Source organism: Rhinolophus sinicus, linkage group LG12 (assembly GCF_036562045.2).
Source record: "Rhinolophus sinicus isolate RSC01 linkage group LG12, ASM3656204v1, whole genome shotgun sequence".
In the NCBI taxonomy this organism is placed as follows: domain Eukaryota; kingdom Metazoa; phylum Chordata; class Mammalia; order Chiroptera; family Rhinolophidae; genus Rhinolophus; species Rhinolophus sinicus.
In genome coordinates, this window is record NC_133761.1 from 12510814 (window position 1) to 12522904 (window position 12091).

The 12091-nt window shown below is 35.5% G+C and overlaps 1 protein-coding gene and 1 long non-coding RNA gene across 7 annotated transcripts in view; one reads left to right on the forward strand and one right to left on the reverse strand.

Moving 5' to 3' along the window:
- The window catches only part of LOC141567895 (uncharacterized), a 44175-nt gene that overhangs the window by 21074 nt on the left and 11010 nt on the right, over nt 1–12091 (forward strand). The gene's annotated exons all lie outside the window — the stretch shown is intronic.
- TBC1D31 (TBC1 domain family member 31) overlaps nt 1–12091 on the reverse strand; it is a 65376-nt gene that overhangs the window by 17598 nt on the left and 35687 nt on the right. For 4 of the 5 annotated variants that reach the window (XM_019717680.2, XM_019717755.2, XM_074316851.1 and 1 more), the window contains 8 exons: nt 11260–11460; nt 6714–6890; nt 5113–5192; nt 4887–5033; nt 3096–3229; nt 1989–2122; nt 1460–1639; nt 192–424 (listed from right to left, as the gene is read on the reverse strand). In XM_019717680.2, the coding sequence (XP_019573239.2) occupies nt 192–424; nt 1460–1639; nt 1989–2122; nt 3096–3229; nt 4887–5033; nt 5113–5192; nt 6714–6890; nt 11260–11460 (1286 nt within the window). The remainder of the gene's footprint in view (nt 1–191; nt 425–1459; nt 1640–1988; nt 2123–3095; nt 3230–4886; nt 5034–5112; nt 5193–6713; nt 6891–11259; nt 11461–12091) is intronic. The other variant, XM_019717830.2, reaches the window with a different exon arrangement.

Sequence of the window (12091 nt, forward strand, 5' to 3'; positions counted from 1 at the left end):
AAATGTATATCTGACTAGTATATCATTGTTTCACTTCTGTATGTAAGAATTAAGTCTCTTTAAAGACATTTCCAGTCTTCAAACTCTGATTTTACACAAATACTTAAAAATTTACATAGATTTTTCATAAAAACTTGTTTATATTTACAACAGATTTTGTTTCTACCGAAGAACAACTATTCCATGATTACCTCTCTCTTAAGTAATCCAATTCATCATTCCTTATTCTCTCTCGTTCCTGTGTCTGATAGTCCACAATAAACTTCGGATATTGATTAAATACTGGATATTGTCCTTGTGTCAGTGCCACAAAAACATCGAGCATGTTGTCTGGATGAATATCAGCAGGCGTGGTGTCCATGAGATGATAAGCTTCTCTAATCACAGCACTTATATCCAGGTTATTCCGATGGTGAAAAAAATACTGTAAGAAAACTTTGTGTTTAAATCGAGATCTACCTAACAAAGCAGTTACAGATAGAATTAAAACAGGAGTTGAAAAATGTAAATGTGCATTTATCCTCAAGAGATTTTTTCAAATTTACTGAAGCTTTTCTTAGCCCAAGTTTTCAAATGAAGATCCAATTTCCTATTTTCAAAATGTAAAAAAATTTCGCACTGTATTATAAACTTTTGAAATAACACTTTTAAATTTTTAACTCAAAACGAAGGCTTCCTTTATAATAGCAGAAGAATGCTTCTCAACAATGGAACAAATTCTTCTATTTGGATTTTTTTCCCTTCAAAATCCAAAATAAATAAATTAAAAATAAATTAGCCTTTGAAAATAAATTAGCTTGATTTTTAAAAAATATCTGAAATGTTTCAACGTTATCTTGCTCTGCTGGCAGATCCAAGTTCTAATATGCATATATATTAATTCTAATATGTATACCTATTATAGTATATATAACGCAAGATATATATATCATCTATCTGATGAGCATGAAGTAAAAATAAAGTTTAATTTGAGAGGAACCACAAAATAAGCAACAAACAAAAAATCCAACTTAATTCATCCTATCTACCAAAAAAATCTCTCCTTTTAAAAACCACCTCTAATGCTTTTTCAGTCACTTTCCCACTAAGTCTCAAAATTCTGTTACCATTGAACATGTGTAATAAGCATCCAGATTATCACAGACCAGGTGGGTCACTGCTAAGATCATGCACAGAATAAACAACTACCTAATTGTTAAACATCCTATAAAGACAAAACTCCAATATTATCAAGATTCTTTTCTGAAGCTATGATTTTTAAGACTAACAGTCAACTGTAATTGCTTACGGAATTGTCTACAAACCATGCAAGGGCACGGATGGGGTATAACTGTTTCTACTACATTCGTACCTCTTAGCGCCAGTAGCCGACATACAACAGGTACTCCATACAGAAATGGATTTTTCAATTGAAACAAAGGAACTTTGAGGACCACTACATTGGAACAAGGATATTTACCTCGAAATCATCTTTAAGACTACAGTTGAGCAAAGGAGCTCTAGAACATATGTTGTAGGCCACGACGGTCAGCAGGAGGAAGGAAGGGTGGTTGGAAAAGACATTGTCAAACAATTTTAGCCACTCCTCTCTCGTCAGTACTTCTGAGAACACAGTTTCAAGAAGGGGCCATGCATATACCTGAAATAAAGGAGAAAAAATTTATTAGGTTTCTAGGGAAAAGTCGTAGCAGAGTTATTATTGCTCATACTGTCTTATGTTTGGTTTAGCTACAAAAACCATTATGTTAAAAACATGATTATGAAACTTGATTTGGACCCTTCTTTAGACTTTCAGGAAAGCAGTTAATGAGGAAAAAAGAATGCAATACTGTTAAAAACACAATGGTTGTATTTTTGTTTGTTTTTACATTATTATTATTATTATTTTTTTTTATCATACTCCTTCAAGAAAATACTGTTCAATTTATACCAGAACTAATGTCAGCTTCCAAAATAAGTCGTTATTCTAAAAGCATGATTCTTCTTACCTGGGATGTTATATCATGTTCTCTGAAGTGTTGTAGCAGTTCCTTGTCATGAAATGCCAAAACATTTTCTATCATACTTAGAATATTGATGGGAGGATTAGGAAAATATTCAAACCAGTGTTGACACCAATTGACTATGAAGGAAAAAATGGAAAATGTATCTTTACCTTTCTATATTATCAAAGGACTTTGCAATTCTTAAACGTATCCACTCTTCATGTCCCCCACATGCCCATTAATAAAGAAGAAAAAATACAAGTTTTTAAATTCTAGATAACCCTTTTAAATTCCATGTTAATATAGTATTTTAGTTTAATAGAAATTTGCCAATTTCTTCAGAGCAGTCAATGAGAAACAAACAAATAGTTAAACAAACAAACATTTCCAAAGCATTCCTGATCCTAGCTACAGGGCACTTTGTGGTTGGGTTGTTTCTTTTCCTTTTATAACTCTTAGTGTTATTGTCAGGGCAAACTAGTACAACCTTTTTGGGGAATCAATCAGAATATTCATATTTTAGGAACTAATAATACCAATTCTGGGAATGTACCCCAAATAAATTATTATAAATATCTGCATGTGAAGGTAGTTATAACATTGTTACTTTTTATAGGTACAAATTAGAAACAACCTAAACGTCCAAGAATAGATTAAACTAGTACATACACATTATGGAATAGTACAGTCAATAAAATGTTTGTAAAGTTTATAAAAATAAGGGAAGTGTAAATAACACATTAAAGTAGTATGATTATAAAAATAAAAAGCAGCCTTGAAGTAGCCGGTACTTGCCATGACAGGCGTTGTGTGCTAAATGCTTTACACACTTACTACAATCCAATGAATAACTGGCTTTGTCAGTAAAGCATCTGCTTCCTTCTTACTAACAAAATCTAGCCTATAACAGTATCTTCTTCTAAGATGCAACTATTCAAATTTCCTTGTAAATAAAAAGGATTATGTATCAATGTCCAAACTGTCCATTTTTGCTCTCTATCTGATTGTTTCACACTGGAATTTTTGTTAAATGTTGCAAGGGTGCAAAGACAGAAGGAAAATGTACAAGGATCCACTCTTGGTTGCATTATTTAATGCTTATTTACTTACTTATGAGAGTAGCGACAACTTCAAAACAGATGAGTTGGTTGTTCTGGAATAATTTTACAAATGGAAATGCTAAGAGTGGAAGATACGGTGTGTCACTAAAGATGGCAGACCAGTGAGCTAATGCAGATAGGGTTCTGTAAATAAAACAAGGAAATAAAGACCAGAAAACAGTTTACTATTAAAATTTATTTGAATAAACAGTACATTCACATGATAAAAAGTTTGATACAAAAGGTGTATTTGATGAAAGTTTTCCCTCCTACTCCTATCACCTAGCTCACCTCCCCAGAACTGCTGCTGAAAGTATAAATCCTTTTTAAAAAAAATCACAAATGGTGGTATATTATAAACACTGTTCTGCATCTTGCATTTTTAACTTAATAGTATCTTGGAAAGAGTTCACATCAGTCTATGTGGAGTTACTTCATGGTATTTTACAGATCCACAAGGTAACTTTGTATAGATACACCTTAATTTCTTTAACTTGGCCCTACTGGGCATTTAAGTTGTTTCCAATCTTTAATAAACAATGCTACACTTAGCGTCATTGTATGTACCTCATTCTTCATGTTGGAATATAGAGCTAGATAAATTCCTAGAAGTGGAATTGCTGAGTCAAAGGCCATGTGCATTAGTAATTTCTGTAGCCAGCACCAAGTTGTTCTCACAGCAGTGGTGTCCATTTACACTGCCCATTAGCAGCAGTCAGAGGGATGCCTATTTCCTCACTCGTGCCAACATATTTTATCATCAACCTTCTTTTTGAACCTTTAATCTAGGTGAGAAATGATATTTCCATATACTTTTTAAATATACGTATATCTTTCAAGGTAGTCTGAGTTGGCATTTCTTTTATTATGAGGGAAGTTAAGCATCTTTTCATATTTAAGAACCATTTCTACTGCTATGAACTATATGTTCAATCCTTTTATGATTTTTTTATTGGTTGGTCCTTTTCATGCTTAGTTGCGCCTACCACTTCATATGTTAAAGAAATCAGTCTTTTATTTGTCGTATGTTTTGCATATATTTCCTTAGTTTTACATATGTTTCTGTTTTGGGAATTGTTTTACATATAGAGATTTCTTTTCTATTTAAATATTTATGTATGGAGATTTTAATTCATATCAGTCTCTTCTGGATATGTCAAGCTTAGAAAGGAATTTGTCATGCCTTACTCTGGAATTATAATTCTCCCACATTTACTTTTAATATTTTTAAGATTTCCTTCTTTTTTCTGACTTTTTGTTTTGTAACTTACAAAAGCTACAAAAATAGTAGAGGTTTTCTATACCTTTTACTCAAATTACTCTGTTAACGTAACATCTTGTACAAATGTAGTACAATTGTCAATACTAAGAAGTTAACATTGGAACAGTGCTATTAACTAAATTATACTTTATTCAGATTTTACCCTTGTTTTCACTAATGTCATTTTTTCATTTCACCAATCCAGGATGCAACACTGCATTTACTTGTTATATCACCATAGTTTCTTCCAATGTCAGAGTTCCTCAGGCTCTTAGATGTTATTTTTGAGGAATACCAGAGTTACTTTAGAGATTGTCCCTCTGTTTGGGTTTGTCTGATGTTTTCTCACGATTAGACGGAGATTATAAATTTTTGGCAAGAACACCACAAAAGTGATGTGCTTTGTATTGATGTTTTATCACTGGTGATTTTACATTTGAGTACTTTGTTAAGATAGTGTCTGCCGAGTCTCTCCTACAAAATTCTCTGCTATTTTCCCATTTGTGTATGATACACATTGCTGCAATATACTGAACATACCTCTGTAATACTCTGAGTAGTTTCCTACTTTTGATGGGGTATTTCTTCTGTAGGTTGAGAAATGCCACATGAATCCCCTTATCGATCAGGCTACTAAATGCCGTATGATTTTCAGGCAGTTGGAGCAGAGAGCGCCAGATGAACATTCTGAAATGAAGATATAATTTTAACCAAGAAAAATCTGGGGGGTTAAAATTGATTTAACATGAAAGAATTTAAAGTTTACCTGTATTTTGTTGGATATTCACCATAGCCTTTTAATAAGATTTGTAAACGCTTTTTGTTTAAGCCATCTGATAATTCATTCTATAAAGAAAAAAATATCAGTGACATAATCATAAAACTGAAACGATAATCTAGTCCACGGTGGCTTTCCAATTTTAGAACACAACACACAGTAAGAAATATTTCTACATCATTGGACTCCCTTCTCTTTCCCCCTGCCACCCCAAAGAACTACTCAAATGTAACTACCATTAGCATTTTAGTCTTTCTTATGGGATTTTCAAAACGAATACATAGGTACTTATATCCTTTTTAAATCAAATTGATATCCAAGTACATAGTTCTTGCAGCTTGCTTTTATGTTTAACATACCAGAATTATTTCCTTTTCCTCTTAAACATTCTTCTATTTCTGGTGTATAGTTCTACCATATTTATACGACTAGTTACCTACTATTGGACATTTTGGTTGCTTCTAAGTTTTTCTTGAATGAATCTCTCACACAAACACAGGGTAACAGCCTCTCAAACAAGGCAAAAAGTTGAACTGGTATACTCTTTCTGAAAAATAGTGTGGCTACTATATCAAAATTTGTACGCACACACTCCGACTTAAAAATACTACTTCTACAAATACATTTGTGCAAATGTTCAAAGGTAATTGCACAAGGATATCCATTGCGTCACAGACTGTATTTAACAGAAGACTGACAATATAACCTAAATGCCAGTCAGCAGAGCATTAGTTAGGTAAATTAATGTATAGCCATAAATACAATATATGCAAATATTTTTTAAAATGGTGTAGCACTGTATGCATTAATATAAACAGATATTCAATCTGTTAAATGATTAAAAGCGGGTTATTGAACAGTGCTCAAGTATTACATTGATGGAAAAAAATAAAAATATATTCATATATATATGTGTATATATATGCACAGAAAACTTCTGAAGGGTTATCAACAACTATTAACAATGGTTATCTCTGGGGAGTGAGACGAAGAGTGGGCTAGGGAACAGGGAAGAAGAAAAGTATGCTTTAATTTTTTTCTCCTTATAATCTTCTGTGCTAGCATTGCCTAGCAGATGATGCAAGCCACAAGAGTAATTACGTTTTCTAGGAACCACATTAAAAAAGTAGAAAGCAGCAGGTAAAATTAAGCTTACTAATATATTTTATTTAACCCAATGTAATGAAAACATTATCATTTCAACATATAATCAACATAAAATTATTAATTAATAAGCTATTTTACATTCTCATATTCATACTAAGTTTTCAGTATCGGATGCGCATTTCACACGAACAACTGGCCACGTCTCAGGTCCTCATCAGCCACATGTAGCTAGTGAATAGCACGTTGGACAGAGCAATTCTATACTGTTTGACTTTTTAAAAAACCATGCACATGTACTAGTTTTATATTTTTATATTAAAACGTTTAAGAAGCGTATGCTAATTTCAGTTACAACTTTCTTCTCTTCACATAACTTCCCTCTAATTCCGAAGAGAGGGAAGAGTGATGATGGCCTAGAAAGCATGAGACTTGTCTACAGAAGAGTCCCAACAAACCAACGTTTAATCATAATCGATTCTTACCTCTTTGTTTTCAAAATGGCCAGTCAGGTCTTGTTTTAATATTCTAGTTTGTATTTGGTTTTCCCTTGACTTTGCTGGCCGCTGTACTCTTCCTGATGTTACTTTCATCTTCAGGTCACCAGAAGTCAGTTTACTCTTTGGCAAATCTTCAATCACCTTCACTAAAGGAGGAGGTGGCTAAATGGGGTGAAAAAAAACCCAATTTAGTAGCTATCCTTGGAAAACAGACCTGTTAATATATGATTTACAATATTTGTCTTGATCAATTTAATAACATGCCTTGATATACCAGAGTTGCCTAAAAAATGTATACAAGTGGACACGTTGGTCAGCATTGCTCAAGCAGTAGTTCGTCATCATCAGAAGTGTCTGGACGCTGTTGGTAACCACTTTGAGCACCTCTTGTAATTGCAGACGTCAAACGTGACTTGTGTTCATCTTTTGTTATCGGTATATATTGAGTATTACAATTTTAATACAGTTTTCCTTTCTTAAAATGTGTATACATTTTTTTGGCACCCTCTGTATATAATTATTCTTCAGGCAAAATGGGTAAACAAAATATCCAAGAATGTTTCCTTGTTGGCTAATGAATCAAAGTAAATTCCTGCCAAATTCCTTTGAAGAACACAATAAAGATACACGACTCACAACAACAAATAGAATTCTTTTTTCTTTTTCTTTTTTTTTTAACAAATAGAATTTAATTATTCCACGAAAGCAGGCCTTCAATCATAGGATACCAACCAGTGTTTGCACTTGCATGATAAAGTTAGAGGCCTGGTGAAAACCTGCAGAGAAGGCACAGTTACACACAGAGCCCTCTAGCATGCTGAGACAAGCACCTTAGTATTCTTCGGGCTCAAGTGAAATTTCTCTGAGGGCAAATGCCAGATGGCTTTCCTCGGGAAGCCTGGGCCCCCTGCCACTCTATCCTTGATTACGTTTTTTTAAGTTGCATAGAAATGGCTGTTAGTCCCTTACTGTGTCCAAGGCTTAAGAGACAGTTCAGATGGCACAGCTTAGATTCCAAACCCTCATTTTTATGGGGCCTAACGAACAGAATGATAAACCCCAACAACTCCAATTTAAGGTAAAATGATTCACTGAAACATTTTCTCCACAAACAATACTCTCTTTGAAATTAAAAGATCTTCCTTGTGCAAAGGAAATGAGCAGATAAGGTATCTCAGGCTTTCTGAGTTCTAAATGTGATTACAATGACTTTCAAAGGGTATTTAAATATTTGAAACCATTTGTTTTCAAATATTTGAATGTTTCCTTAGTAATTAGCCTAGACCCAAATCAAAGACAAAGTGAATGTGTGAGTAAAAAGAAAAAAATTTTTTGAAGCTAACGTGACAATTCCTCTCATATGAGAACAAGGACACAAGGAATACCCCAGATGTCCAAATGAACACATTAGATTTCAGAAGGACACATATTACACACATTGCCTTGAATTCAAACTGTCATGAAATCCACAAGAGTGTTTTGCCGTGACATATAATGAAAGCAAATCACCGCTCTTCAGGAAAGCTGTTTGAAGCAGAAACCAAACTTTTTGACCTCCTCCCCTCTCACCCCCAATAGAAATAAGTAGAGCAAAGAAAACATCTTGATTCTTTGTGGTTATATATATATATATATATATATACTACAGACTACTAAAAGACTACTTTGAGGTTTCAAACAAAATTTTTCTCCTGCTGCCTTCAGAGGTTCAGGACTTCTGCTTTTGAAACCTGCAGTCCACTACAGGAGACCACATAAGTATTCCCTATCGTCAACTGCGGTGTGTATGAATACCTAACATTGTGAAATGTGTAGAGTAGGTAATGTGATATATACATGGCATAGATATTGCATTTTTATGTTTTTAAGTTAGTATGAAAAGTATTTAAAGTTTTAACTTATAAAGTTTTAAAAATAGTGTTTTTCTAGGATACACTGTTATTTATTCACACCTAGAAAGATTATAAGGATAATACAGAATAGTACCAAAAAATAGGACCAAAAAAATAGTACAATGACCACTTATTCTATGATTTAATTTTTCAATTCTTTACCTATGAAATGAAATTAACAGTGGTCTGTCTTCTGAATATTGCCCATCTTCAATATCCTTGAACTGTCTTCTCTCTAACCTCAGTCCATTCTTCTAAATCTTTATTAAAATTTCTATTCTAGTGTTGCTCTTTTACTGCCTGAGCCCATGCTCTTCCACGAAACATAATCTCCCAAAAGTTAGAGCCTGAGATATGACCTAAATTGTCACACCTTCGTAGTGTCAAAACTTCAACACACACGTGGGAATTAGCTTACTGTCTTAGTACCAGAAATTCTCCAGTAGCAAGAAAGCAGGACTTGAACGCATGGGGTACACGTAAGATGAGTTTTGTAGAGACTATGGACCTGGGCATTGGTGTGGGCCTGGGACAGCCGTAGACACTGGTGGTGCTGGTCATGTCCCCCAAAAAAGAGATGATCCCACTTCTGTTATAAGCTTGCTTCTCTGGTCAATTTGCCGAACATTTAAACAGCGGAGAGGGAGTCAATAAATCACTCCTATCTTAGTGTTTCTCAGCCCTCTCCCCGCTTCTATTGGTAACATTTTCCTAGCTCTCATAAAATTCAGGTAGGCCAAAACCTCTTTCATTAGGAGCAAATAATAATGTATTGCTAAAATTTTTAAGCTTACACCACAGAAGAGTACAATTGCATAGGCTTCAGGAAAACGCAGGCACACACACAGCAGATTCTCGTCATTGGCAGCAGTTGTGTTCTGGGGTCACTGCAAACACGGAGTAAACGAGCACTGAACTGTCGCTCCCGGGGAAGGTACAGTTAGGACCCTGTGAGCCTCTCTGGTCACGCCATTTTTGTCAAGCAATCAATATATACCCTTGTTTTGCGTGTTTCTGTTTAAAGACACTTACATAATATGTACTATTGATTTGTTAACATTGCACTGATACGCACAGCTTCATAACTTGTGCCTCAACAACTTTATCTTTCACCGCTTTCTGTGCAGAGGACGCCTAGACAGCACTATGCTTGGAAGCTATTTCAAGGATCAAAACCACCAACAAAAAGCACAAAAATGTGAAAAATGCGGCACTCAATACACCACAGAAAGGAAACGGTTAATAATATGAGAGCTGAAATAGGGCAGTGTTGTCTTGTTTGACCTTAGCCGGGAACCGGCGTGTTGGGTAACTCCAAATTTTTTGCTGCTCTGCACATCACATGTGAATGTAGGTGGATATGCAATGGGTACCGCCTTCTGAGTTACAGATTCACTTTTACAAGCAGGTAGATTCACAAATACAAATCTGTGAATAATGAGGATAGACGGTATACACATAGAAGAAAGACTGAGAACGTATATAGTTCAGAATCACCTGAGAACAGTGAGATTGTGAGTGATTCTTTTTTATCTATCTGCTTCTCTGTATCTTGATTTTTCTCTGTGATAAGACATTTATTACTTGTCTAATTAAAAAAAAAGATGAAAAAGACAGAAAGGAGCAGGCACAGTAAAAAGATGACATGAATAGAACATCTGAGCTGTGTGGTTAGGCTGGGGCATTAGCTTCTTTCTCTGTAAGACAAAACAGTTAGACTAAGTACTCACCAGATCCCTCCACGAGACAATTCCACGATACAATTACCGTGTCTCCACGATAGCCAATTCCAGACCTGAAAAGGCTGCACTAGGCAATCAGACTTGGCAACGAGCTGGGGAAATGTTAGATAACCGCAGAAGAGGAGTGACAAGTCTATTTTAGATGAAATAAATAATGTAGATAACAGATACAGAGATGAGAATGGTATCTATGGGGGACAAGGAGGGAAGTTACAAGTATAGACAGGTGGAGGAGACGAGATTAGAGAGGCCTCCGAGACCAGGCGGAAGAGTCTGGACTTACTGCAATGGGCGAAAGAAAGGAAGCCACTAATGCAGCACAGAAATGATGATGAAAGTGTTGTTTTAGAAAATGTTATATAAAGGATGGATTGATGGGCGGGGGCAGGCACCGAGGTTTGGGATACTTGTTTAAATTACTGTTATTCAAGAGCAGTTAATGCGGACCAATAAAAGGAGGGCTAAGATGGACGGAGAACCGGCAGCAAACAGTACATATTTCAAACTTGAAAAATCACTTGACTTAATATTGACCAGATGTAGGAAATAAAAGAATAGGGACAGAGGGGTCCAAGGTTTCTAGCCCGGAAGATGGGAAGAAAGAGTGAGACAGAAATGGACGAACTGGAACTGATGGCCTCTTTCGGAAAGCAGATTATGAGGGGCTCCCTGAATGGGATAGGGACACCAAACAGATGCCCCTTAGGAAGGCAGATGTTTAAGAATGGAGGACAAGTGGGAGACATCAACTTGGAGACAGGGTGTTGGGAGTAAGAGCAAAAAAATATATCCAGAAAAATGGATAAGGTCCAAGGGAGTCAGAAGATCGTAGCATAAAGATTTGATGATACAGCATGTAAATCATTTATAAAAGATGTTATTTACTTGATAAGATACCTTATTTATTTCTTGCGTTAAAGCCTGAACTGAATATATGTTCAGACTTCCGTTTTCCATAATAGAGGCAATGTACCGTCCATGTGGGCTAATTACTGATGAGCTAATTCCTTCATCAAGGCTCCCAATTTCAAAGAGAAGTTTACAAGTCTGTACATTGATAAATCTCATAATACCATCTTGACTTAGCACTCCAAGAACCTAAGAGTAGAGAAAAACATTATGAGTTCCTAAACACACATTTAAAAGTCAAATGTCTGCAAGTCACACCACACACACATACAATATTCACAGAGAGCCATTACGTATTTTGAAATCCCTAATTATGGCTCATGGAGATTTGCCCTGTGCAGGTCCAGATAAGCCTGGCCTTAACCAGAACCATCAAGGAGCCCATCCTGGGGAACTACGGAAAGGTCACCTAAGAATCCTCCCTTCCCACGGGCAGACCACATCTCCACTAATCCCCACAAAGGGAATAGAGATAATTAGACAGTCCTTAACTTTGACCTCTACACCGGCTGTCAGAATAGAGGTGGGTGGAGGATTTGTATTCCTTCAGCGTCCCCCCAGTTTGATCAGAACTAACATCCATCCTGCTGTCCCCACAAAAACCTGTGACTCAGTGAGGGTCCCCATTGTCCCCTGCTCTCAGCTATTGTAACTAACATTAGAGGGGTAGTGAGAAAAAGTCTGGGAGTTACAAGGATAGTGGAGGGGTAAGAGGAATTAATTAGTGAAAAAGTAATTTGAGCTCATATAATTTGCAAAATTAAAAGTGTCCTAAAAGAGATTAAGCAAATAAACCCATCTGCTATCTTGTGTACGCACA